Here is a 26999-nt window from a genome sequence, read left to right as displayed (position 1 = left end):
AGAGGAAGATAATGTAAGTAATTTGTTCCTCTTTAATGTTTTAACACTTTGGGTAGACTCTGATTTGTGTGTGTGCTCTTCCTCTATGATTGAATTTCCAGGTGAAATATGACTTTTTCAAAATGCAGGGTTGCTGTTTCTTCCTAATGATTTTTCATTGCATAAAAATAATTGTTTTTGTTTCAAAATACCAGGATTTAAAACAAAAACAAAATAAAAGCATGTCACTCTCAAGGGAAATTCATCACCAATTACTAAACATTGTTTACTTTTTTGTTATGCTATGAAAGAACTAGATAAATATTTTATACTTACATTTTAGATGGTTTATTTTCCAAAGCATATGTAGAATTTTTTTACAAGAGAGAGAGGAGGCAGAGGTGGGTTTGAATCCGGGGAGAACAACTGAGCCAGAACTGTTTTGAGAAAATGAACTGTGGTAACTGATAGAAGAAATAGAACCTTTACTCGCAATATCCCAGAATGCCCAAACAAGGAACTTAGAGAAGTCCTAGAAAATTCGGTAGGGATGTACTCAGACAAAGAAGATGTCAACTAAATAAAGATAAAAATAAAGAACAAGATAAAATAAAGAACAAATGTAACAGTTTTAGGTGGTGGAACTGTAACATTTTGGGTTCATTTGCTGTTCAGAGACGGGTAATGGATAATCCAAAGAGGACATTTTGAAAAAGTCCCCACTTGGCTGCATTTTAGGAAGACTGATGAACCCCCCGTGGAACAGCTACCAGGGAGAAATGAATGAAGTATTGTAATCAAAGGTAGCCATTATAGAACATTGAATTATAACACACATTGTCATAATTAATGCTGTTTTTAAGATGAGAACCAAAGTGGGATGAGGTTATGGATGCTGACACAGTTTTCACTTTGCAGAACCATCTGGAACAGCAGCAAGATTGTGGTGTAAATCCAGCCCCCTCAGACCCATTGGTGTGAGCCCTGGAAAAGGAGAATCAAGGGAAGCAGTTAAAACGTTGTTTTTCGACGTGTGGCACAGGAAAAATTTGTTCTAAACGTCTCCCTGATAAGGAGGACGACTTAGATCTCATGGTTGGCCCCCCTCTCAGGTTGAGTGGGGGAACAGATAATCAAGATGCAGAAACCAATCTTGCAAGGGAACTGGCATGTGAAGAGGCAGATTTAGCACATCTAGAAGAAAAGGTAGAGAGAATGTGTCAGAGAGAGAAGAGAATTTCAGTCCGGTTGCAGGAAGAACCAGAGCTAGACAAGGAGGGGTGGTAGTGGCTCCCCCTCCGTGAAATAACCCAGACTAAATGGCAAAAGCATTCAAAATGATGATTAAAACCCAGGATCTGGACTAGAAGGATATCAATGCCGTGTTAGAGGTGTTGTTTGATTGCATGGAGAAAGGAATGGTTGTTAAAACTAGGAGGAGGTTTTTGGAAGAGCAGATTTTGATGGGTAACATACGGATTATGTTGGACACTAAAGTGGTTCACAGTGTTAGATTTGAAAAATGCCTTTACCAGTACCCCTTTGAGTTCTGAAAGTCAAGAGCTTTTTGCTTTTGAATGGGAAAACCCAAACACAGGGAGGAAAAACCGGTTGACTTGAATGGTCCTCCCAAGGGGTGTGTGTGGGGGGGGGGGGTAAAAGAGCCCTACAATATTTGGAAATCAACTGGCAAAAGAACTGGAGGACTGGAGAACTCAAAACCCTGGTGGGCTTTTTTTACAGCAGGTGGATGACATTTTGACAGCCACTGAAACTAAACAGCAGCGCTGGGATCAGGCTGTGGCACCACTGAATTCCCCCCGGGAATGAGTGGATACAGGGTATCAAGACCCAGAGCGTGGGCAGTGGAGAGCACAGTAACCTACCCGGGCTTTGGAAACCCTCCAGGGGCAAGGGAAGCTGGGATGGGAACAGAAAGAAACAATCCCTCAACCGCAGCCACGAAGGGTGAGAGAACTGGGGGCATTTCTCAGGATGGCTGGAAAATGTCCACTGTGGATCTGCCATTAGGGGTTGCCAGTACAGCCACTGACAGCTCAGAAGGACTGTAAATGAGCTAATTATATGTGTTAAGAATATCTAATGAATATGTAGACAGGATGTGGAATAGAAAGCCCTGTTCACCTGTCATTCGATTAGAGGAGCTCTTCTCCAAACCTCCAGCACGCTGAATAAAGAAAAATGCCCTTTTTAACATCTACAAATTCATATTAAGAAGTTTGTTTCTGTTGATTTTCAGTAACTGAAGGCTTTTTTTCTTTTTTCCTTTTTTTTCTTTTTTCCTTTTTTTCTTCTTTCCTTTTTTTCTTTTTTTTTTTTTCAAATTTGTTTGTGGGGTCTTTTTGTTTATTTTGATTTCTTTGGGTTTGGGGTTTTTTTTTTTTCTGTTCTGCACTGGCTGATGGGTCACGAACTACTTCATGTTTCAGATTTAAACTTTCAGAATTAAAATGACATTTCCCAGAGAAAGTTGAGCACTTTTTATGTGTTTCTTCCTGTTTGACTGTTATCCCCTGTATAGTGTAACACATTGTGATATTTAGACACTAGTTTCAGGTAGTTTTATTATAAGTGATTTATAAATAGCAAGGTGTGACACTGAAAGAAATGTGAAGACAGACACTGAAGTGTCTGAACTGTGTGCTCTGAAAATTTCCTACAACTGCCTGTTTTTAACTGTTCTGCAGAACTCCCACTTGTTTCCCATCCCATATCACTTTTTAATTTATCCAGGTTCAATAAAGCCTTTGAGCTCCTGGACGTTTGTGTGAACCAGACATAAGACACCAAGTCTGGGAAGAAACAGAACAGCTCTTTATTATAATTATTTGTCTTTCACACGGTTTGGTGAGTTGGTTGAGTTTTGTTTGGTTTTGTTATAGAAGGGTGCAGATGTCACTGAGCTGAGGTTCTGTGGGCAGATTTTCTTTCTCAGTGTCCATGTACTGTTCTGTTGGACACCTCTGCTCACTGCTGGTGAAGTTCTGGTGATTACAAACCTCTCACATCCAGAGAGGTAAAATGCAAAATGCCTGCAGACTTCAACAGAGGGAGCTGTTCATCCAAACACCATTTATAAGCTGCCTCTAGAAGCACATTGATTCAGAACACATTTTTTAAAGTTACCAAAGTCAGGAGAGAGGCTTAATTTTGGAATTAACAAAACGTGGTAAGACTATTAAGTTGGAAGTATGAAAAAACTGCCATTTAGAGCTCCGGACACGGGACATTTTCAATCTCTGAATGAGAGGAGAACTACAGAAAGGGGATCACCAGAATTTGTTCATTTACTAATAAAACCCTGAGGACTAGAAATGGGAATAAGAAAAAGACTTTTTGTATGGGCAAAACTTAAAACTGTTCTATGCTCGTTCCTGAACTATTGTGCAGCAAACACACAACTTTGTGTGATGCAGAACTGATTTTGTCAAAAGTCTTGATTCTTCTGCCTCCCTCTTATTGACAAATAACATGACTGAAGGCTCATGTCCAAGATGCCCTGATGGGTCACACAAGCCCTGTCTGTCTGTGCTCACGTGTGTGCTCTGGGTACAACTGTGCTGGGCTTGGCTTCTGGAGATGTTAGATGGGTGTGTTTTGACCCTCCAAAAAATTAATATATTAACAGAGTCAGTCGGCTCTTTGTCCTGAAAATATTCTGCCCCATTTAGTAACTTAATCAGCTGGGGGAGCCATATAATCCTGACTACAGAGTTATTTTTTTCCCCTTTAGACAAAAACAGCTATTGGCCAGCATCAGCTGAAAAACACTTTTTCAGTTCACTTCATTAACATCTTCATGCAATTATTAATCAGAATAAGAGCCTTAGGCAGTGCTTATGGCTCTGGGCTCAGTTCTGACAATTAAGCCTTGCCTAGACAGGCACGTGTGGTACAAACTGATGGGTTAGTACAGGGGGAACTTGTTTTCTGCACCACCTGTTCAATCAAATTACTCTTTCAGGTGGTTTGAGAAGCGAAAAAAAATCTGGTTTGGTATTAAAAGATACAAAGTGAAAATTTCTATGAAGGAAGTTATAAACCTTTATCTAATCAGGGTGAGCATGAGGAAAAAGAGAAATCCTGCCTAATTATAAGAAGATGGGGGAAACTGTGAATGTTGCAAGATTCCAAAGATGCTTTAAAATGGATGAATGGAAAGTGGGAAATTCCCTTTCATGTGGTAGAATACCTGCAACTGTTACTGTTGTCCAAACAAATATCAGAGGATTAAAATCGATACCAATATATTTATGTATTTCTCTTTTATCTCCACCCCCTGAATAAAATTTGAGGTCATGTAGAAGATTCAGTCTCATTTTGCCATCTAGTGGCAACACTGGTTTGCTGAGATACATTTCAGAAAAGCAAGAGGGTGTCAGATAGAAGGGTAGGAGCTACTAATTTCTTGGAATAGTCAGTTATTGGTCAAGATATTCAAAAGCGTAATTACATTTTGTAGGAGCAGTGCACAAATAGGCACATTGCTAATGTGGATTTCCACTTGAAGGTACCATTTTTGAAGGTAATCCAGGTGTGTTTCTTCATATCTTTATGAATCTGGATCACTAGTGAATTTTTGCCTCGTGGATGTGAATCATTTATTTCCCTTTCCACTTTTTCTTGGATTTTTACCAAGATGGTGGTGTAGCTAAACAGCTTATCTTTAGAAATATAAAGGACAACTCGAGGCAGACTGACTGGACAATCTATTTTTTTCTCCTTAGGGAAAAAGGACAAAACTTTTAAACCTTTTTTTTTAAATTATTGTTATAATTATAATTTTGTATTCAATTTACATTTCTTTGGTATGATTTTTTTTTGGTGTGTCTGTACTTCAAGGTTTATCGTATCAATTTTTTTCCTCTTCCCACAGTTCTGTGAGATATTGGTCATTGTCTGGACCTCGAAGATCCCATGGTACTGCTTCTTCATGTTTTTCTATGGAGAAAAGCAGGAATAATAAAGCAGTCTGAAGACTTTTAGGATCACATTGATCTGCACCATCCTTATGCCTCCTTCCAAAGTGAATCCTGCAGGCTGTTTGTTGATCTCTCCTCATTGCAAGAGCTTTGGGAGTTGATCTGTTACTTGCAGGAGCTCAGCAAGGAAACACAAAACCTGCTTTGGATTGTGCATTTGGATTGTGGAATGTCAGAGAAGATGCAGAGCCTGTATAAGGGGCAATATGGAATAATTCAGTATAGCCCAGCATGTGACAGTGTTGTGAAGGGTTTGGAATTGTTCTTTGAGGTCCTGGACAGTGGGGCTGAATTCCTCTGCTAGAAATAAATAAGGCTACTACACTGTCCCTGAAGATGAGGGTAACCCAGGTTCTTGTTAATAGAACCCTTGGGTTGGATTAGAGTGAAACAGCACTGAACGGCCAATCTTTATAAATATATAAATTCATATAATATATAAATTTGTAGGGTTTATTTTAGAACAATTTGGTTGCAGTGGAAAGCAGGTATGTAGCCACTTCGGTTATTAGCTGTAGTAATGCAGCAACATAAACACATAAAAATAACGCTTAAGAAAATGTATAAGGAAAAGAAAGAGGGAGGATAAGAGTAGAAAGATCTCACCGCACGTGTACCCAGTGAGGACACTTGATTGTAATTTCGATGTCTGTGTGTCTAAGTGATGGTCACAGTCCTGATGCACCGGAGACGGGAGAAAGCCCACGAAACGCCAAGTTTAAGCTCGTTGATTTACGTTTGGGTTTAGGAGGAGGGGAGGGGAGTTTTGGACTGTCCCTCACCGGCAGCAGTCATGGCCCATCAAATGGGATGATAACGGCCCTACTGTAAATACCACCGTCCTCTGTGAATGAGACGTTCCTGGGGAGGTGAAGAGATCATCAGCACGATAAAACTGTCCCAGCTCCCAGCCCTCAGCCTCCCCTTGTTTGTTTGGTGCCATTAGCCTTAACACTTCCATGTCTCTCACACACCCCCGTGCTCTTAACCCACGTTTTATTCTGCAGCAGAGATTTAGAGCAATGCACTCTCCTGAGCATCGGGAAATTTTTTGAATGATTTCTTCATAGCAGATGTTTCTGACCCGCCAAAATTAGTCTTTCTTAGTAGGGACTGGAAGAAGCAGCAAGAAGCCTTCCAGCTGTCAATGGGAATAGTTTGAAACCCGGAGGATCTTTTTGGGACATTTTTATCTGGGGTCTAATGACCGGGCTGATGATTCTGTTATGACGTTCGGTGGTGCTGCTGGACCTCTTGCAGGAACTGCTTGCCTTTCCCTTGGCCCTTGCCTTGAGTACAAGCAGAAAAGGTAGGCATGACAAAGGGGGGAAAGGCAGGGAAAGGAAGGACAAGAGGGGAGGGAGGGACAGGGAAGGCAAGCTCCCCAGGCCCGCCCGGGGCGGAGCGGAGCGGGAGGGCGGTGCTGTGCTCTCTCAGAGCACAGGGCAGGTGTAGGAGGCGGCGGAGGGTCAGCGAAAGCAGTGGAGGATAAACGAGAGCACTGGCGATGCAGGCGAAGGTGGGCGCCGTCGGGGCGGCCGGGACTGCGGCGGGCGGGGGGAGCGCGGTGCGGGCACTGCTGACCCTGGGGTGACCCTTCCCGCGGGGACAGGAGCCCTTCAGTCCCAGCTGGGAGCTCAGAGGGAATGGGCTCCAGTCCCGGTCCCAGAATCACCGTATCCCACGCGTTCCCCCGGGGTGAGCCGGTGCCGGCGGGGCGCCCGACAGCCCCGTTATCACCGGGGGCTGGGGGGGGAGAGCCGGGTCCTGCCTCTCTCTGCGACCCACGCAGCCGACCTCTTGGCATTCACCCTTAGCAAGTGACCCTTTCCATGCGGAGTATCTTTTTGGGACATTTTTATCTGGGGTCTAATGACTGGGCTGATGATTCTGTTATGACGTTCGGTGGTGCTGCTGGACCTCTTGCAGGAACTCCTTTCCCGTTCTATATCTGTAAAGGCCATCGGTTAGTTCCTAAAGCTTGTAAGAAATCACTTGTTGCCGAGTTTATTTTGTTTGCTGGGACTTCAGCATCCCTGCTGTTTAATACCAGTCACATATGTCCGTGATGGTTTTGGGGAGGTGAGGGAACCATCCATGACAGTGTAGGATGTAGACAGGAGTGGTGAGCAGGAAGTTTAATTGCGGTATTACCCTGCATTCGTAATTCCACTCGTTTGAGGGACTATGAAGGACTAAACAGCACTTGTTGCTGGCTGATATAATTCAGGAGCCTGGGAGGAGCATTGTGAGGTGTAAGTTAGTTTTTGTTGTGCAAATATAATATTAGCCCACTTACCCTCCACTAATTGCAAACTGAGTAAGTAAATTCCCTTTCTTTGGTTGGAGGTTGTGTTTCACGTATTATGGTTATATTTTCCTCTGCCAAATTCATGCTATTAGGTGGAGCTCCTAAAAAGTAAAATAATACAAGTCAGGGTGAGGTTGGCCCGGACAGGTTACCCCATTAAAAAGAAGGAAATATCCACCATGCACTAATCCTGTGTTTTGTACCGCTGCTGTCAGGAGTTTCCCAAGCAAGTGGGCCACAAGGTTTAGTCAAAGTCAGAGGCACCGTTCCAATTTGGGGTAATTTTACCGTAACTGACAGTCTTGTTTGCAGTGCTATCCGATGTTCCCTTCTAATGGAAGGAGGAGCAGCCGATAGCAGGTTTTGAAAAGACAGCTCGGCTCACGGGGCTCCATGGGGCTCCACACCGATTATTGAGTCGCTGAAGTGCTCTGGGGAGTCGAACATCCCACTCAGTCCCTGTAGTTTAACGCTTTGTTAAACTCCCTTTGTGATCCCTTTCTCTGATTCCATTTGCATGGGGACAATTCCACTGAATATCTTCCTTGAATTTATCCCGCACCTGGCCCATTCACGAACCTCTTTACATGAGAAATTAGAGCCATTATCACTTGGGATGCAATCAGGAGACTTCATAACCAAAGTGATGTTTCCATTCTGGCTTCTGGGTACCCTGAGCAGGCCAGAGACTCCTTCTCCCCCGGGAGGGTGGATTGTGTCCTGCAGGGGGCCTGAGCGGCCCCATGGAATCCATTTGCCGCGGAGATCATAAAGCTTTTCTTTTCCTGACATATAGGGGTGATGCTTTAGCAGAGTGATCTAATTATCATTCTAATCTACACTGAGGACGTTCTGTGAGAACGGTGTCACAAGTTTTCCTGTTTAGGGGCCACCCTTTGCTCTGTGCAGCAAAATAAATGGCTTCTTCATCACCGTGACCAAAGTTCTGATGTAACCATTCTCCCAATTGATACCATTTCTGATTTAGGGAGTCTTCTGTCTTTATGTCCCTGATTTTAGTTAATCCACCAATCTTTTGATTCCAGTTTATGGCTGGTTTGTTATCCTTGGCATGGGATTTAACCCATCCTATCTTGACCAGTGTTTTCCTGGCTATATTCAATAATAATTGCCAGTCTTGAGATCTCCAAATGTGAGATCTGTTTAATTCCCAATTCAGGGATTCCCACTGGCAGAGCCACTGTGTGGCACCAGCCCAAACAGCACAGGAGCCCACAGGGATCATTTTTGCTCCGTTCTGAGCTGTTAGAAAAACTGCTCTTAACCCTCCTACTCATCCCCTAGCCTTCTTCTGTTGTTTGTGTTGATGTTTAATGCAACAGCCTTGTATTGTCATTTACCATTGAGCCTTTTTGCTGAGGCATCAGTGAACCAAATATCTTCTGTTGGCATCCCCTCAGGGAGGGGAGGTGCACCTAAAATTGGTGAGGGTTTAACAGGTTGTTGTAATGCCAATGGATGTGCATTTCTAGTCATTTGTAATTTAGAAACTTTAGTAGGTCCTTCTGTTAATTCCATTCTTTCTGCAACTGCCTTTAGGTAGGAATTAATTTCCTGACTGGAGAGCTTTGTGCAAGTCCTTCTGGGGGAGCAGAGCCCTTTAAAATATATTCCAGCCAATTAAATTATCCTCTGGTTTGTACAGGCTGTTCCTGGTGTATTTTTCTAAGCTCGTTTTGCTGCTTGGACTAGAGAAGAAGGTCTCTTTTTCCATCAGAATATCTCTATTCTGTCACTTCAAATGCAGAGAAACTAAATAGTAAAGGTCTCTTTGGTCCCTCAGGCCCAGTTTGAAACAGGTCACAGGAGGTCCCACGCTCTGCAAAACCCCGTTCTGCTATAATGGGATTTTGGGGTGCAGTGGTCCCAGTGATTGATATAGTTTTTAATTCCAGTATTAGGGTCTCGACTCATGTTCTCCTCATGTTCTGAGTTCCACCATTTTCCCTTCTGCAACAGTGAGTACAGTGGGTGAGCAATGATAGAAAATCTGGGTACATGTTTTCTCCAATATCCTAAAGTTCCCATAGGCATTGTAATTCATCAGAGAACTTAAAATTTGGACTTATTCCATGCTTTTGTAAGTGGTCAGTGACATCACTTGCCATCCTGCTGACTATTTGTTGTGAATGAGTGTTTTAAGAGTGCTTAAAGAATCACCAGCAAAAGTTTTGGCAAAAACAGGTTTAATATAATCTGAATTTAATATAAAACAGCATGACAAATTTTGTTGGCAACATTCACTCTACTACTTACCAGGTGGTTAAAGGATGCCGAGAAAAAGCAAACAAAAATTCAAAATCAATCAATCCAAACCAAAATAACCCCAAAAACTATCTGTGTGGAGACTGGGAGTAGGGAGAAAATTATAGAAAAGGGTAAGGATAAAAAGGAATATGGAGGATCCTGCTGTTGAGTCATAAGGTTTAAAGTAGACTCCTGTAGTCCAGGACAGCTCGCTTTGGACCACTGTTTATAGGGCCAACAGAGAGTGGGCTTTAGTCATAGGAATTTTCCATCCTGGCCCCAATTCAGGTCACTATCCTTCTTTGAAAGTTTGATAACAAAAATATTATTCCATTTCAGTTGTTATTCAGGCAAGAAAAATATGTTTCCAAGTTTCCAAGGCTGTTTGTTAGACAGCACCAGTTCCTGGGAACACGCAGTGTTTCTGATAAGTTCAAAAGGAGCTTATCCCAGGTGCTGTTTGTCCAGGCCAAGGCCTAATGAACATTTCTCAGGTCACAGTGTGTTGTAGCATGGTGTCTCCAGACTCTCCTTAATGTTCTCAGAAGCCTGAGGGGATGCTGGGAGAAGAGGGTTGGCTTTCTGGGACCCCAGTCTGGATTCTGGATTCCAGAATCATGGAATGGTTTGGGTTGGAAGGGACCTTAAAGCTCAGCTCATTCCACCCCCTGCCATGGGCAGGGACACCTTCCACTAGCCCAGGTTGCTCCAAGCCCCGTCCAGCCTGGCCTTGGACACTTCCAGGGATGGGGCAGCCACAGCTTCTCTGGGCAACCTGTGCCAGGACCTCACCACCCTCACAGGGAAGAATTTCTTCCCAATATCCAATGTAACCTACTCTCTTTCAGTTTAAATCTGCTATGATGCAGTGGGTTACCTTGGCTCTGTGCTCCAGCTCCCTCTTGCAGCACCAGCTGCTGCCTGTGTGGCTTCCCAAGCCCTTGCAGGGCTCTAGGGGACTGTTGGTGACCTTGGGGTCTAACGAAGTTGCTGGACTGAGTCATGTGGAGCAGGCTGGGACAGTGGGCAGGGCCGTGTTCTGTGTTGCTCTGGCCATGTTGCTCTCACCAGTTTCCTGAGAGCAGAGGGGTTCATTTTCTCCACCAAGCATTGGCTGGCACCAGGTTGGCTGTTCCCTCCTGGGTTTGGGACGCTCCCAGCTGGGAGGTTGGAAACATTTCGCTCTGACAATCATCTCCCTCCTCAGGGGTGGACCAACAGCATCAACCAGGACAGAAAGACGTCCCTGCTCGCCTGGGAGAAGGAGACCGGCATCGAGCTGGTGCAGATCAACGGGCAGCGGCGCTACGGGGGGCCACCCCCAGGTATGTGAGGGGGGACTCCCCCAGGTACGTGAGGGGGGACTCCCCCAGGTATGTGAGGGGGGACTCCCCCAGGTACGTGAGGGGGGACTCCCCCAGGTACGTGAGGGGGACTCCCCCAGGTATGTGAGGGGGGCCCCCCCACATATGTGAGGGGGGCAGCCCGGCGCCCTGGTGCCCCATGGGCACGGCAGCTCTCCCCACGGGCCCCCCTGGCTGTGTGCCCGCAGGCTGGGTGGGCGACCCTCCGCCCGCCGGCACCGAGGTGTACATCGGGAAGCTGCCGCAGGACCTGTACGAGGACGTCCTGATCCCGCTCTTCCAGAGCGTGGGGAAGCTCTACGAGTTCCGCCTCATGATGACCTTCAGCGGGCTCAACCGGGGCTTCGCCTACGCCAAGTACAGCAGCCAGCGCGGCGCCAGGGACGCCATCGCCGCCCTCAACCGCTACCCGGTGCGCCAGGGCTGCGCCATCGTGGTGTGCTGGAGCACGCAGAAGCGGGAGCTGAGCGTGGACGGCCTGGCCGCCTCGGTGAGCCAGCAGGAGCTGGAGGCCACGCTGCAGAGGGCCACCCAGGGCGTCCTCAGCGTCACCCTGCACGCCAGCCCCCACCAGAGACAGGCCAAGCTCGCCGTGCTCAAGTACAGCTCGCACCAGGCTGCTGCCCTGGCCAAGAAAGCCCTGATGGAAGGTGAGTGGTGCCCAGCTGGGGCTGGGCTTCCTGGTGTCCCTAAGGAAGGGTTGATCCCACCTCCAGGCTTGGCTGCGAGGTAACATCAGCCTTGAGACACCCCTTGTGTCTTGTGGGATACCAGCTGCTCTTGGTGTGGTTGATCCCTTATATCTACAAGTCCTAGTGGTGGTGGGATGAAGAGGCTGCTGGAGGTTTTCAAAAAGTTGCCTGCTCAGAGCGGGAACATCACCAGTGCCATTCCAGGGTATCCAGAGTGTTGACCAAGTTATTAAACCCTCCTAATGGAGCTACCCTATCCCTCAGTATCCCTTAAACCCTCCTGATGGAGCTGCCCAACCCCCTCGGAGCTCCATCCCATGATTGCACTGGGACACCCTTCCCAGACATTCAACTGGGACCTTAGACCTCCAAAGTCCTGTTTTGTACCCGTTTGTGCCCCAGCTGAGAAGCATTTGGCTTTGGCATCTTGCACCTTGTCCCTAAAGCCAGGCTGCCCCCTAAAATCCTCGGGATCACTGCAGCAGATGCTGAGGGGTGGGATGGGGTGATGCTGGAGGGCAGGTGAGCATGTCCTGTCTCTCGCAGGGAACCTGAGGCTCAGGGGATCAGGGATGAGAGTGGAGTGGCTGCACCCTGACCTGAAGCAGAAGCTGCAGCTGTGGGAAGAGAGGCCACCAGCCGGCCAGGTGCAGGAGGACAAGAGCCTGGCAGTGCCCAAGCCACTGGCCCTGCCTCCAGCCGTGCAGAACATGTTGGACCACCTGAACACCCTGTGCAGGAGGCAACGCCTGGGGACGCCCCTGTTCCTCACTAAGTGCATCCGGGTGAACCCCAACGGGTGGCTGCAGTTCTGGTACCAGGTGCAGATCCCGGGGTACCCCATGCCCTTCAGTGGGTTCACGTGGGTCCGGCAGGATGGGCAGAGCCAGAGCAGGCACGAGGAGGCCAAGGCTGCAGTGGCGCTGCACATGCTCCGTGTGTTAGGTGAGCCTTTGGTGAGTCCTCCCGTGGTGTCCGTGCCAACCCCCCACCTTTCCCAAAGTCCCGGAGTGTCTCCTGGGAGTGTGGAGTGTGTGTCTGGGGGAGGACTCAGCCTGGCAGGCAGGGCTGAAACACTGTCCACCCTCTGCTAGACAGGACCCTGCTGGCTCTGAGCTCTGGGTGGGATTCCTGGTTGGAAGCAGAGGGTGCAAGAGGAGGGTTTGGGGTGAGAGCAGAGCCTGACGCTCCCCTCTCCACAGCAGAGTCCCAGCTGGCATAGGGAGCTGCTCTGCTGGAGCCACAACTGAGCCTGAGTTACCAGCTGCGGTGCTGCCAGCGGTGTCCGAGCCCTGCCGGGGCCTCGGCCCTGTTCCAGCTTTTCTTTGGGTTTGTTTGCATCGGTTTTGGAGCTGGCTCTGGAGGATCAGGGCTGCTGTCCTGGTCCCCAGCAGCCACCCTGTCCCCAGCCAGCTTTTGCATTGTTTTGGGCATGGTGGTTTTTCTGCCCAGTTTGTCTTGTTTTACACTGGTTTGTGCTGAGGTGGAGGAGCCCAGCGCATGTTCTGGAGGAGCAGCAGCTGCTTGGAAAGGCTGCCAGTGTTGGATGCCAGCACGGTGGACGTGTGGACGAGGTGAGGAGAAGGCCACACACAGGGATCATCCTGGTGCCCACGGACGTTCCGCGGGCTGGAGGAGCTGCTGTCCAAGGAAGGGAGTGCCTGCGGGCTGTTTGCTGTTGCACCATGTCCAGGAAGCAGCCGTGGTCATTCCCGGCTGTCCATGAATGATTCCTCAGGACTGGGAAGTCCAGCCACATGTTGTTCATTTGGGATTAAAGAATTTTGTACCAGCTGTGTCACGTCATCTTTCCCTCCTCCGTCCTCGGCTCCCTGCCTGTCCAGCGTACCTTGGTGCTCTCCCCCCACAGCAGCAAGGGCAGGGAAAAGGACAGGGTGGGATTTGGAGCCTCCACAGCCTGGTGGGCTGCTCATCAAACCAGAGAGGGTCCCCTCACACCCCCACTTTGGGAGGGGTCCCCCATACTGGTGCAGTCCTGGCACACAGACAGTGAGGCCAGGGGTCTCCAGGCTGAATTCCACCACCACCCCCCTGAGTGGGATGGGACAGGTGGCTGCTGGGGGTCCTGGCTCCCCCCGAATCCCTCCAAGGCCCCACTCACTGCAGGATGTGTGCAGTGATGGTGGGGCCAGACCAGTCCCTGGAGCCTTTCCTGAATTCCCAGCCCAGCTCCAGGCGGATGAATCCTGAATGGGGCACAAGGGTGGTGGGAGACCCAGGACACGATGGTGCTATGCTGCTTCTCCCTGGCCCAGGAGGGACAGCAGGGGTCTGTGCCCCGGGATGGGGGCCCAGAGCTGTCCCAGGGCATTCTCTGTGTGTCCTGAGGGGTCCAGTGTCCATCCTGGAGGGTTCCATATCCATCTTGGGGGACTCTCTGTCCTTTCTTGAGGGTCTGTGTCTGTCCCAGGGGTCCTGGATCCTCCAGGTCACTGAGTTGCCAGTTCCACAGAATTAACATTTAGTGGAATGTTGAGAGAATCAGTCAAGAGGCCCAACAGATTTCTGGGGCTCTGTGGCCGCCTTAAGTAACAAATTGTAACACTCTTCTGAATAATTTTATATCCTGGCTAATAGGGTACTACCTGTATCCCCTGTGCATCCAGGGCCATATTCCAGAGCGGCAGTAAAGCAACGCCTGTTCCTACATTGGTATTAACGAGTTTTCATTCCTGATTTTCAGCTACAGCTCCCCCAGCTCCTGCAGCACCTCTGGCCTTGTCCAGTCCCATCCCAGCAGGTGCAGCCTCAGCTGCAGTCAGATTCCAGTTCTGGGGGTGGTCCTGACCCCTCTGCCCCCAGCCCTCCCTGCTCACGGCACACTGTGATGCACATCTGGACCTACCAAGTCCCTTTGGCAGCACCCAAGTCCTCCTTTTTTTTGGAGACCCCCAGGATCCTCCAAGAGCCTCCTGGTGCACCCTTAGGTGCCTGTTTGTACTACCTGGAGGTCTGTCTGGCCCTCCTGGGGCAGGACCCTCACCTGCTGAGGCAGAGCCACACCACGGGCACAAGGCGCTGGGAAGTGAAAGGCACTGGGTTTATTTGTAACAGAGACAATGTCTAAATTAGTTAACAAGGGCTAATTGCCGCCGAGGATAGCAGGGCAGGAAAGGGAAGGACATGTTTTGCCCAGCCCAGGCACCCCAGGACCCCAGGTCAGCCCCTCATTCGTGAGAATTATCCTGCCTCACCCTTCCCCCCCCCCCCCGTCCCAGGAGCCCCAAATACACCAGCAAACCCCAGAATTACCACCACCACCCCCGAGCTGCATCCCCACCAGGGGTACCCAGCCATATCCCCCCCTATCTCAGATATCCCCCCCCATATCCCCCCTATCCAGCAGGGATCTTCAGTCATGACGCTTTTCCCCCAAGCCCCCTCCACTAGGGACCCTAAGCCATGTCCCCCATCCCTGGGTCACCCACACCAGGGACTTTGTGGTGACCCCCTCCCCCGAGTCACTCCCACTGGGGACCCCCATCCACATCCCCTCCCATCTCAGGGCCTCCCCATCCACCAGGAACCCCCAGCCCTGTCCCCCCCATATCTCAGAGCTCCCTCATCCACCAGAGAGCCCCACCATGACCCTCCACCCCTTCCACCAGGGGTCACGTCCTCCCCAGTCCCTCTCACCCCAGCCATGTTCCCCCCTCCCAAGGACCCCCAGCAGGTCCCTCCTATGTCAGGGACAACCCCCCCTCCCTCGGGACCCTCAGCCACCCATCCCAAACTTGCCCCCCAGTCTGGGGCCATCCCCGGGGCTCCTCGCACAGGGGCCTCCGAACCCCAAAACCGCGGCTGTACCAGGGAGCCACTGCGGGGCAACACTGTCCTGTCCTGTCCCGTCCTGTCCTGTCCTGTCCCGTCCCGTCCCGTCCCGTCCCCTCTGCTCCTTTAAGACCCCGCCCACCGCCCAACTTGAGTGGCAGCCCTCGCAGCCAATCAGAACGCCCGCGCCCCGCCCACCAACGCTGTAGTATACGCGCTTGGCCGCGCGCCCTGTGGGCGGGCACTCCCGGAGACCGCAGATCTGATTGGCCGAGCCGCGCCGAGGGGCGGGGCGGCAGCGCTGAGGGGGCGGCTCCCCCGGCGCGGGGCCACTCAGTCACTGTCGCTGTCACTGTCGTTGTCGCCTCCCCCCGCCGCCGCCTCCTCGGGCTCTTCGCGCAGGTCGGCGAAGAAATCCTCCCCGCTGCCCACCGCCTTGCTGCTGAGGGCCCGCAGCGGCCCGCCCCGTTTCTTCTTGCGGCGATAGTCGTCGACCACGAGCGAGCGCAGCGCGGACACCTCCCAGAACTTCACCTTCTGGTCGTGGGCGCTGCTGGCCAGGAGGGTCCCGCCCGGCCCCACGGCCAGCTGCTCGATGGGCTCGCCCAGGTGCTGCCCCACGCTCCCCACCACGCGGTTCGGCAGCACGTTCACGGCCCTGGCACCGCGGGACGAGGTGAGGGCCGGGCGGGGGGGAATGGGGCACCACGGGCCCGTCTCCCCCCCGCGACCTGTGTGCTGGGCAGGGCTGAGCCCGTCATACAGCCTCCCCATCCCCTCCCACCCCATCCCCATCCTGCACTTCCCCATCTCCATCCCACTCCCCACAATCTCTCCATCCCATCCCACCCCCTTCCCACCCTATCCCCATCCCATCACAACCTATCCCACGCCCAATTCCTCCCCACTCCTCCCCATCCCATCCCACTCCCCAAAATCCCTCCCTATCCCACCCCATCTCCATCCCACCTCCCCACAATTCCTCCCCATCCCTGTCCATCCCACCCTCTCTCTCCACTCCCCCTGACCTGATGACCCCGTCCAGGGACCCCACACAGACGATGCTGTCTGTGATGGGCACCATGCAGTCGATGGACTCTGCCCTCAGTGCGAAGCGGTCGCTGGCGGCCCCAAACCCGTCCCAGTTGAAGAGGTAAATGGTGCCCTCACTGGAGCCACACACCACTTTCCTCCCCCTCTGGGCATGTGAGGCAGAACAAGAAACTCAGAGCATGGACATGCATCCATGGGATCCTGCTCCGTGTCAGGGGACAGCGCCAACCTTCAGCAGCACCACGGACGTCAGGTCCCCGTTCTGCGGCTCCGAGAGCAGGTCAAAGCGCCGCCTCTTCACGTTGTACACGCCCAGGGTGCCGTCCCCGCTGCGGAAGGGACACACTGTGAGCAGGGGACACGGCACAGGGCGCTGCCCCCAGCGGACACGGGGAGCCCGGCCCCAGGTACCTGGCGGTGAGCAGGATCTTCCCGTTGCCGTCCACGGCCATGGCACTGATGTATTCCTCCTGCTGCCGGGCCTCCAGGATGGCATCGCCCCTGCGCAGGTCCCACACCTTCACCGCCCCGCCGTCATCGCCCGTGGCAAAGACGTGGTGGTCGATGGGCAGCACACAGTTGAGGGCCGAGCTGCAGAGAGCCCACGGTCATGGATCACACAGCGGGATAACCGCTCCCGGGGCACCGGGAACAACGCTCCGGGCTCTGCCTGCCCAGCTCCAGCAGGGAAGGGAAGGGGTCCGGGATGAGCCGCCTGTGCGGACCTACCCGTGGGCTTTGGGGAAGCGCGTTTCCAGCCGCCCCTCCTCCACCGTCAGGATGTGGATGGACTTGTCCTTGGACACGGTGAAAAGCTCTGGGGAGCCGCGTCAGTGCCCCCAGCCCCGCCGTGCCCCCCGGTGCCGCCCCACGCGCCCCGCACTCACTCTGCCCGTCCTGGGAGAACGCCACGTCCCGGCACGACTTGAGGTGATGCCCCGAGGACCAGAGCTGCCGGTTCTCCCCCTCGGTGCAGGAGTACGAGTACCTGCGGGCACGGGGAGTGCTCGCCGGGACCCGCGGGCGGTGCCGAGCGGTGCCCAGGGCCGGGACCCCTCCCCACGCCCGCGGCCCCACTCACAGGTACACATCGCCATCCACGTCCCCCGCGGCGAGCAGCGGCCGCTCTGAGTGCAGGGCGATGGCGTTGGCCGTGGCCTCGAAGCAAATGTCCTCGGGGGTTTCCCGCAGCCGCGGCTCCCGCGCCGCCGGCTCCTCCGAGGAGTCCTGGGGGCAGCGGGGCCGTGGGACCGGGGCCGTGGGGCTCGGGGGCACCGGGGTCCCGCAGCCCCACGCGTGCTCACCTCCTCCATGGCGGCCGCCATGGCACCCTGTGTTTTGCATGTCCACGCCCCTCGTTTGAATAACACCGCCTCTTTGTTTATGTAGGACCGCCTGCATTCCTCCAGCGCTGCGCGGACCGGCTCCGGCCCGGCGGGACTGCGGAGTGTCACCCGTTTAGGGTGTCACCAGCTCAGGGTATCGCCAGCCCAGGCTGCGGCCGGCACCCCCCAGCGAGTTCCAGCCCGTGGGCCCTTGTGGCCTCATTTCACCAGGTCTCGCCTCCTCCACCTCCTTTTTTTCACTGTTCACCACTGGCAGCCCCACGGGTTCCCCAGTTCACACCACGGGCCTCCTCTCGCTGCATCCCAGGGGCCCTTTGGTTCCTTTCACAGCCCGAGGGGCCCCAGCCCAGCCAGGGGTCACCATCAACACCCCTGCCCTTGTCCAGAGGGGTCATCCCAGCTCCCTGCTGGCCCTGCATGGTGGGGACAAGCTTTGTCTGGTGCTGGCCCCATCATACCCACCCACAGCCCCCCCCCGGCAGCTGTCGGGGCACCTTGCACATCCCCTGCTTCAGGCCCTTCCACTTGCTGTACTCCAGATGAAGGTTCCCTTTCCTCCCCCTGCGCTGAGGCACAGGATGTTCAGCTGGGATTATTGCCTCCAGATAGGCTTAATCTGTTAATTTTATCCAGGGGTGCTGCCCCCCACCCCAAAAGTCTCCCACAATAAATACCCTTAGCCAGGGTTTGCCCTGTCAGCCCCAAGACTGCCTGGTAGATGGAAAAGAAGTCCTGGCATCCCTGCTGCTCTGAGCCCGCCCAGGCACCTTCTCCTGCCCACACAAACAGAGGCTCAGGCAAACTTATTTTAACTTTATTAAGGGTACATCATTTACACTGCACAGTCTCTACAGCAAAGAGTGGAGAGAGGGGAGAGCCCCCCAGCCCAGAGCAGAAAGTGGACGGTGTGTGGGGCAAGGAGAGCACACCAGCACACTCTGGGAACAGCACCCAGCAGGATGGGCTTCCAGGAATGGGAGGAGAAGATGCTGGAGACGTCAGTACTTGGGACGTTTCACTTCAACCCTGGAAGACAGAGAGGGGCAGGAGGGTGGTGAGGATGCAGGGCAGGCAGCTCCATCACCCTCCCAGCCAGACTTCAGCACCAGGGACCACAGTTTCACCCCACAGAAGGTTGAGGGGACCCCAAGAGGGCCCCTGCAGCTGAGCCCTGAGCAGACACAACAGTACTGACCCATCAGCCTCCAACTTCTTCCTCTTCTCGATGATCTGCAGAGAAAGCACAAAGTCCCATTACCCTCAGGGAATGTGGCTGTTCACAACCTCAGCAGAGGGGCTCGAGGGTCCCAGATACACCCAGATCACTGGATCCAGCCCAGAGTGAGCTGAGCTACAGCTGGAGCAGCTTGTTCCCCCTCTGCTCCTTGTTGGCCACCACAGACCATTTGTTCTCACCTTGTCCATCCCATCCCATACTCTCAGGGTGCCCATGGCCAGCTCATCCTGCCAGGACAATCCCCAGCTCTGCCAGCTGGCAAACAGGGAGCCACCAAACATGCCCTGTCCCCTCCAAGCCCCTTTGGATGGCTCCAAACTTATAGTTTGGGCACATTCATCTTCTGCACAGCCCAGAGCAAAAAAACCCTGACTGAAGCTCCAAGTATTTGGCTGATGCTCTTGCAAGGAGCAAATCCAACTGCTCGAGAGCGGCCCTGCTGCACACACACCCCAGCAGTGTGTGGCTGGACCAAAGAGCCATGACTGGGACAGTGAGGGCAGGACTAGCTGGGAGCTGTCCTGGGCTACACTGGCAGCTTGTGGATAAAGTCCCCAGGCCCCAGCACCAGGCACTCACTGCGCTGATCTTCTTCCACTGCCGGTCCAGCTCTGCCTTGTCATTTGTCTCCTTGAAGCGGCGGGTTTTGCGCCCCTCAGACATCTTGATCCCATACTGGAACGCTGCCCTGGGGAAGGAGCAGGACAGCTCAGTGCTTGCAGGGAATTCACAGCCTGCCAGAGGAAAGGATGCGTCTCCCCAGCCATAAACACACACTCCAGACCCAGCCTGGGCCCCTGAGATCAGGGCTGGAGTCCTTGAGAGTGATTCCAAGAGCAAAGACAAATCACCAGGCCCTGGACCCACAGCTCCTCCTCAGGGCCTCACCAGGGCACACCCATCTTGTTTAAGTTCCCCCAGCACCCAGGTTTGGCCAGCATGGCCACCCCACCCAGAGGGGGTGGCCATTCCCAAGGGCTGCACTCACTTGGGCAGAGCCTCCTTGTTGTTCATGTACTCGCTGTACTCCTCCTGTGTGTCAAAGTCCCAGCGGCCCAGAGGCCCCTTCTTGTTACCCTGCAGGGAGAAAACAAGTCAGAGGAGCTCCTCAGTGGCTGCTGGTCAGGGCTTCTGACACAGCCCTATGTGCCCAGCCACAAACTCAACCTCCCACCAGCCTTGGCTCTGGATCCCCTCCCTGAGAAGCTCCAGGCAGGAGACATTCAACATCCAGCTCCAGGGCTTTCTCTCTCCCATGGGATCCTCTCAGCCAGCACTAGTCCCCAGTTTGCTGGCTGCTCCTAAAGGCTGGTGACAAAATACCTGATCCATTTTGCTGTAGTCCACTTCTTCATCACTGTCCACAGCCATATCATCCATTCTGGGAAGAAAAAAGCAAGGAAAGGGTTTAGAGTGGGTCCATGGGACATAGATCAGGACCTCTGAGCTGGTGGGAGCCCTGTCTTGGGGCCTCAGACCAAATGCACTCAGTTCCTGGACCAGAGAGAAGAACCCCCAGGGCTGCAAGCCCCGCAGGTGAGCTGTACCACAGAGCACTCCAATGCTCCCAGGATGACTCTACAGGCTGAAAGCTCTTCCTCTTCCACTGAGGGAGGCCAGAGCTCCAGATGGATTACCAGAGAATTCAGCACATTCCCAGCCACTTCAGCCTCTCCCAGGCTGTGAGGGGCTGCAGCTCCGAGCAGCCATGTACAGCAGGGAGCAGCTAAGAAAAGGCCAGGTCTGCCACAACCAAAGACTGCGGGAACATTTTAACAGTCGACTGTAACCACAGACAAGGCCAGGCCTGCTCCCCCAACAAGTGAGGCTGATGTTCAAGTTCTTGCTGCCAGAGATCAGCAGCCCCCCTGCACACCCTGATCCCCTCTCCACACCCCACTCCCACCCCGCAGCCTCCCGCTGTTCCTTACGTGGCAGGGTAGCACTCAGCATAGCTGTTGGACATGCCAAAGAAGTCTCCCAGCTGCTTCTTGTCCTCTGGCTTTTTCAAGGTGACAATAGTTAGGGAAAGCACCACCACAAGCCCTACAGGTACAGGCTGAGCACAGCCAGCTGGAAAACCACCTCCTGCCCCAACACTGCCGAATCGGAGGGTGCAGAGCTTACATTTGGTGTAGGAACAGCAAGGTTTGGGCAGCATTTCCCTGCTCCCAGGTGAGGAAAGACAGTCCCACAGCCATGCAGGGGCATGGCCTGCCTGCAAGGGCAGCCTGGGCCCACACTCAGGCAGGCTGGCATGGACAGTAAAGGATATGCCTCTGCTCCTTCCCAGCCAGCAGCTCCAGCAAACTTCTCGTTGATGGACTTGATGAGCTCCTTGGCTGAGCCAGGTCCTGGGGCAGAGAGAGAAGCAGGTTAAATTCAGGGGGAGGAACAGGTCACTGCAATACACATGGAGCTGGGCAGAACCTCCCTGGGACAGGGAAACAGGCAAGACAGGCTGCAAGTGAGGTAGGAGAGCAGCAGCAAACCAGTCTGGCACAGACTGGGGAGGGCTGATCCCAGGACACCTGGAATGTTAGAATGGTTGGGGTGGAAGGGACCTTAAAGACCATCTCATTCCTCCCCCTGCCATGGGCAGGGACACCTTCTACTAGCCCAGCTTGTTCCAAGCCCCATCTAACCTGGCCTTGGACACTTCCAGGGACGGGACATCCACAGCCTCTCTGGGCAACCTGTGCCGGGGCATCACCACCCTCACAGGGAAGAATTTCTTTCTAATATCTAGCCTAAATCATCTTTTAGTTTAAGACCATTCCCCCTTGTCCTATTACTTCTCTGCCCACAAAAAAAGCCACTCTCCCTCTTTATTATAAACTCCCTTTAGGCACTGGAAGGCTGCAGTGAGCTCTGCCTGGAGCCTTCTCCCTGGAATCCTCCTCAGCTTACAGGCAGCATGAGCTCTGCTCTGCTGCCTCTGCACATTCCACACACTCAGAGGCAATTCCCTCTGTCACAGCAGTTCTGAAATCTCCAACCCTGTACAATGTCTTTCAGGTGTCCACACCACTTGACTCACCTTTGTCGATGTCTGTGGGCTGCAAAGAAGAGAGAGAGACACAGTGTCACCCGGGAGGGCTGAAGGCAGGCGAGTGACAGTGCTGCATGATGTGCAGCTCTGCTTTAAGACTGTTCAGAGCTGAACTACAAACACTACAAGGTTTGTGCTAGTCCTGCCTCAATTGCTGAGAGACAGGACAAGCACCCAGCCACCCACCAACCGCTGGGGACAGACAGAGCTCAGCAAGAGCTGACACTGTCATGTGTAGGGGCACCCAAAGCCCTCAGGGTGACCTCCCAGCCCCACAGCCACGACCCCCAAAGGGCTCAGGTGGGACTGTCCTTCCTGAGCAGAGGCTCACCTCATCATCAGCCTTGGGCTTCTCAAAGTAGCTGTGCCTCTTCTTCTCCTCCTCCCTCTCCCGGTCCCGCTCCCTGTCTCTCTCCCGGTCCCGGTCGCGCTCTCGGTCCCGGTCGCGTTCCCGGTCCCTGTCACGCTCTCTCTCCCGGTACCTCTCCCGTTCCTTGTCCCGTGGCACCTTGGCAGTGGAGGGCACATAATCCCCAATGTCTTCAAAGATGCTACAAGTGGGAAAGAGCCTGTGGTTATGGGTGCTGCAGGAGGAGAGGCCACAGTCACCTCCCTGTGACCTGGACCCTGGTAACAGAGCACAGAGCACGAGCACCGAGAGCTAGGACAGCAGATGTGGAAGTGGCATCCACATATGTCAGAGGTATTGCTGCATTTCTGTTCCCTTCTGCTGCTGGATCTCCATCTTGTGGTCCAGAGCAACAGCCCTCACCTGCCTCAAGCCCAAAATTCAAACCAGTGCTTGCCTCCAGCCTTCTCCTACAAACTGCAGGTCCAGCAGCTCCAAACCCAGCCCTCTCCAAATGTGGTGGGCCAAAAAGACATTCCCTAAGGCAAAGAGCTGTGACCCCACAGCCTGTGGGCAGGGTGACACTTACTTCATATCAGCTTCAGGAGGCTTCTTCTCATCCAGCTTCCCTGCAAGGACACAACAGCAGTGAGAGGCACATCACCCGCTGCTTCCCTGTCCCCAGTCCAGGTTCCAAACCCCTGGAGTGGCAAGCCTGGAGGATGTCACCACATCATATTCAGCCCCCCCAAGAAGCCATTGCATCCCTCCCCAACAGGGGACATTTCCTAGGGAGCTAGGCCTTCACCAGGAAGTTCAGAGCAGCACGAGGCACCCTCACAGCTCTCATTTCCCAGCAGCCTGTCCTTCAGGACACAGTGCTCAGGAAGTGCTGTTCTCCAAGCCCACTGCCTCACAGAGCAAGGGAATGGCACACCCCAAAACACATCTCATTCCCTCAGGTTGTGCTCCAAGCACTGAAGTCCTACTACTCAGTTCCCTTCAGCTCCTACCTTTGTCCTTCTTCTTGAGCTTCTTGTTGCGAGTGCCTTGCCTGAGGTAGGAGAGGATCTGCGTGAGCTTGCTGATGACAATGTCGTTGGTGGTCAGGGTGGTCTGAGCCTGAAAGGCAAATCCACGAGGAAGCATCCTGCTCCCCTGGCAGGGACTTCCCCCCTGGAAAAACCTGCTCTGGCCCATTCAGACCAGGAGGCCAGCTGGGTACCTCCATGGTGGGGCAGTCGGCCTTGCTGCGGATCAGCGTGGTCGGGATGTCGGTGTCTGCGTACTCATCGTCCAGATCCACCACGTAGGCCATCCTTCCCGGCAGGAACAGCTCGTTCCGCTCGTAGGTCTTGCTCTTGAACAGAATGCGGTAGATGTTGCGACCTGGAGAGCAAGGAAAAGTGTGGGAGAGCACTGGACAAGCCCATGGAGCACGTTCAGTTTATCAGCAACACAAGAATCGCCTCCTAAGCGACACACTTCCTACAGCCCTCAAATCCAGGACTCCTCCCTCTCCAGTGACTAAAGGTTTTCATTTCTCCATTCACTCTCCAGGATTTCTCCCATGTTCACGGCACAACAAAAGGTGGGGAACAGCCACACCCACACAGTCTTACCCAGCCGGGTCTTAAATTCAATTTTGTTCTCAGGATCTTCATCTTTCCTGAACGAAAACAGAAACCAGAAGTATTAAGCCAAGCAAACGCCTCCCCTGCCTCCTCCTCTCTGTGAGGCAGCTGCAAGATCCTTTTTGAGGAGTACAAAGTCCTCAACCACTCACTTAGTCTCCTTCTGGGGCTTCTCCATCATTTCTTCCTCCTCCTTCTCTTTGCTGGCGATCTCAGCCCGTACCTGGATGTGGAGAATATCCACGCATCACAGCCAACCCCGGCCACTGCCACCAGTTCCCAGACCCTTCAGCAACCCTTCCCACGAAGGGAAATCCACACTGCCAAGATCAGAGCACCTGGAACTGGAACTACCACCCTCTGCCCGTGGGAGAGGGCAGGGCAGCAGAGCAGCCCGGTGGTGTCTGCGCTCACCTTCTGCAACAGCGCGAAGTCCAGACCCTTCACCAAGTGAGTGTGCTCCATGTCACCACCCAAGAACTTGGACTCCTGGATCAACTGCCTCCTCTTCTCCGCAGCAGATTTATCCCTGGGCAGTGAGAATGGAGCCAGTTAGAAGGCAGTTAAGGATCAGGCTGGCGAGCCCAGGCCCCACCGCAGCTCACGTACGCCTCGGCCGTGGGCCCCACAGCCCTGTAGTTGGCCGTGGTGCTGATCAGCTCCGTCTCCTCGTAGTCCTTGTTCACTCCATCCCTCCTCTCCTTGGCTCGGTCCCGGTACTTCTCGGCCAGTTCCCTCTCGCGCTCGATCTCCTGCTGCCGCAGCTTTGCATAGTAGCTGGGGGTGGGAAACACCTCCGGGTTAAGGGTGACACATTCATGGTTTTGGGGTCAGATAACAGCCTCTGAGGCCCCACATATGTCTCTCCTGCTCCCAACCCCCTCCCCAAACCCACACTAAACTGCCATGGGATACAATGTGCCTGGAGGACACCAGGCAAGAGGAAAGTGCTGTACTGAGGCCAACTAAAGAGCAGTTCCATGTTCCCTTCCAAAATGAAGGGGTCCAGCACAGTCCTGTTGTGCAGACGTGCCCTAAAGGACACAGTGACCACTACAGATGCCCCACCACTGCCCTCCTCTGCCAGACACCCACAGAGCCTCTCCTGCTTCTTCTGGAGGTGAATCTTCACCCTCATCCTGCTGCTGCCCTCCCACAGCTGTTCCCACAAGCAGTGACAGGCCCTCAGGCTGAGCTCTTCTCCAAAGCTCCAAAATAATCCTTCTTTAAGAGCTCAAGAGCTCAGAAGCTCCTTCCATGGGAGGGACACGATGTATAATGACAAGTCCTGATACAATGCTTTCCCCATTTACCTTTTCTTCTTCCTCCTGCGAGCAGCTGGATCTTCATCCTCGTTGTACTCCCGGGGCATCCTGGAAAAGAGTGAGAAAACACGTGTGTATTCTGCAGAGCCACAGGGATGGCAGGTGGAGAGAACAGTCCCTCAGACACAGAATGGCACTGAGGAGCTCCAAGATGGAAAAGCACAGTCCCTCTCCCTAATTTCTCCCTAATTCCATTCTGCAGCAGGGAGAGGAGGGGAAAGCACTGATTTTCACCAAACAAAAACCAAATCTGCCTCCTCACAAAGTGTCTTAACAGCCATGAACTTCATTCTGGTTTTGACAGGAGCCCTGATCCACGTGCTTCCCCACTTCACACACTCATCAGGAAAACCCCCTTTAGATACTCCACTGCAGAGTGCAAGGGAGAGGATGATCTGAGCACGGAGCCCCAGAGGGAAAGCAGGAAAGCAAGCCTAGATTGTCCCATGGTCCTGTAAAACAGTCCTACTCACTCATGGTGGCGAGATTTGGACGGTGGCGCAGATGTCGGCGCAGCCCGCGGGGTCATGAGGAGCTTCCTGAAGTCTTCATTGGTCAGCTTGGATCTGCAAGGGAGAGAGGCAACAGAAACCATCATTCCCAAAGAGCTTTGGTGCAGGACAGCTTCCAAGGAGGCAGTGGGTTTGCCAGCAGGTCCTGTGTGGTACAGATGGGCATAAGGTCTTAAGGATGGGGTGCAGCAGCGAGTCCCACCTTCTAGATGGGCATTGGGCTGGGGTCTCATAGTGCTGGCCCAGTCCCACCCCAGTGCTGCCCAGTGCCCCAGAGCTGTACTCACTGGTGGAAGGAGTGAGAGTCATCCACATCGTGGCCATCAGGGGCCAGGGGGTTGGAAAACGGCTCATCTGGGGAACGTGAGAGAGAGAGCTCAGACAGGGCCTATGTGGCACTGATCCCTCTGCCCACCCACCCGGCCCAGGAGCAGGGACGGGAGCAGTGTCCACCCGCAGCTCCGAGTGGATCCCAGCCCGCTGCCGCTTGTGCTCGGGACAAAGGCGTCCCGGTGCCACTGTGACACCCCCCGCCCCAACCCCGGCGGCTCCGCGCCCTCCCAGGGATGTCTCATCCCCCGCGCCCCAAAAACACCCGACACCTCCGCCCCGAGCGCACCGCGGCGCCAGCCCCACCGCGCCCCCGGCCCGCGCCCCCGGCCCGCGCCCCGGGGATCTCCTCACCCCCAGAGGTCCCTTCGTGGCAGTCTCTGCACCCCGTCCCCCTGCAGGGGGGTCCCTCGCACCAGCCCGGGATCCCCTCGACCCCTCGAGAGTTTCCCCGCTCCCGCAGCCCCGGCTGGGCCTACACTGCTCCCCCTCACACCGGGCCGGGCCGCCCCGCCCCGCGCACCGCAGCACCCCCCGCGCGAGGGCCGGGTGTCCCGTCGCGGGTGTGTCGCGGTGTTCCCGGTGTCCCCGGTGTTCCCGGGTGTGTCGCGGTGTTCCCGGTGTCCCGCACTCACTGTCGCGGTCCGGCATCGCTGCGCTCGCCGCTCTCTGTCCGGGCCCTGCTCCGCGTCCCCTCTGCCCTGCGCTGCCCTCCCGGCGCACCCTACGCCGCCCGCTCCCATTGGTCGGCG

At 53.7% G+C, this 26999-nt stretch overlaps 3 protein-coding genes across 3 annotated transcripts; 1 reads left to right on the top strand and 2 right to left on the bottom strand.

The window, feature by feature from the left end:
- The first annotated feature begins 6489 nt into the window (after nucleotides 1-6489).
- DND1 (DND microRNA-mediated repression inhibitor 1) lies at nucleotides 6490-13403 on the top strand. Its single transcript, XM_032703371.1, has 5 exons — nucleotides 6490-6572; nucleotides 10633-10886; nucleotides 11114-11575; nucleotides 12164-12562; nucleotides 12820-13403. The coding sequence occupies exons 1-5, from the start codon at nucleotides 6490-6492 to the stop codon at nucleotides 12837-12839; spliced, it is 1218 nt and encodes a 405-aa protein (XP_032559262.1). The 3' UTR covers nucleotides 12840-13403.
- Nucleotides 13404-15237: 1834 nt separating this feature from the next.
- Nucleotides 15238-17805, bottom strand: WDR55 (WD repeat domain 55). Its single transcript, XM_032702964.1, has 8 exons — nucleotides 17767-17805; nucleotides 17544-17689; nucleotides 17350-17450; nucleotides 17192-17279; nucleotides 16874-17053; nucleotides 16692-16791; nucleotides 16438-16607; nucleotides 15238-16067 (listed from the first exon to the last, which is right to left on the bottom strand). The coding sequence occupies exons 1-8, from the start codon at nucleotides 17785-17787 to the stop codon at nucleotides 15743-15745; spliced, it is 1131 nt and encodes a 376-aa protein (XP_032558855.1). The 5' UTR covers nucleotides 17788-17805; the 3' UTR covers nucleotides 15238-15742.
- Nucleotides 17806-18606: 801 nt separating this feature from the next.
- On the bottom strand, nucleotides 18607-26976 carry IK (IK cytokine). Its single transcript, XM_032702962.1, has 20 exons — nucleotides 26883-26976; nucleotides 26205-26271; nucleotides 25879-25971; nucleotides 25394-25453; nucleotides 24690-24857; nucleotides 24495-24609; nucleotides 24233-24303; nucleotides 24069-24115; nucleotides 23672-23835; nucleotides 23460-23568; nucleotides 23036-23075; nucleotides 22429-22648; nucleotides 22086-22104; nucleotides 21321-21399; nucleotides 20977-21057; nucleotides 20369-20426; nucleotides 20034-20122; nucleotides 19625-19733; nucleotides 19004-19038; nucleotides 18607-18834 (listed from the first exon to the last, which is right to left on the bottom strand). Exons 1-20 carry the CDS (start codon nucleotides 26896-26898, stop codon nucleotides 18807-18809), a joined length of 1668 nt encoding a protein of 555 aa, XP_032558853.1. The 5' UTR covers nucleotides 26899-26976; the 3' UTR covers nucleotides 18607-18806.
- Nucleotides 26977-26999: the final 23 nt, after the last annotated feature.

This window comes from Chiroxiphia lanceolata, chromosome 15 (assembly GCF_009829145.1).
Source record: "Chiroxiphia lanceolata isolate bChiLan1 chromosome 15, bChiLan1.pri, whole genome shotgun sequence".
Lineage (NCBI taxonomy): Eukaryota > Metazoa > Chordata > Aves > Passeriformes > Pipridae > Chiroxiphia > Chiroxiphia lanceolata.
Note: the sequence above shows the minus strand (reverse complement) of the source record. Positions and strands in the feature narration are given on the sequence as shown.

Coding starts and splice junctions, on each gene's coding strand:
- IK (XM_032702962.1), bottom strand. Junction 24,304..24,494: donor ACTTCGCGCTGTTGCAGAAG/GTGAGCGCAGAC, acceptor CTCCACATCCAG/GTACGGGCTGAGATCGCCAG. Junction 19,734..20,033: donor AACAAGGAGGCTCTGCCCAA/GTGAGTGCAGCC, acceptor CTCCTTCCCCAG/GGCAGCGTTCCAGTATGGGA.
- DND1 (XM_032703371.1), top strand. CDS start 6,490: ATGCAGGCGAAGGTGGGCGCCGTCGGGGCGGCCGGGACTGCGGCGGGC. Junction 6,573..10,632: donor CGGGCACTGCTGACCCTGGG/GTGACCCTTCCC, acceptor TGCTCTCACCAG/TTTCCTGAGAGCAGAGGGGT. Junction 11,576..12,163: donor CAAGAAAGCCCTGATGGAAG/GTGAGTGGTGCC, acceptor TGTCTCTCGCAG/GGAACCTGAGGCTCAGGGGA.
- WDR55 (XM_032702964.1), bottom strand. CDS start 17,787: ATGGCGGCCGCCATGGAGGAG. Junction 17,451..17,543: donor GTGGATGGCGATGTGTACCT/GTGAGTGGGGCC, acceptor CCGTGCCCGCAG/GTACTCGTACTCCTGCACCG. Junction 16,608..16,691: donor CGTCCGTGGTGCTGCTGAAG/GTTGGCGCTGTC, acceptor TCACATGCCCAG/AGGGGGAGGAAAGTGGTGTG.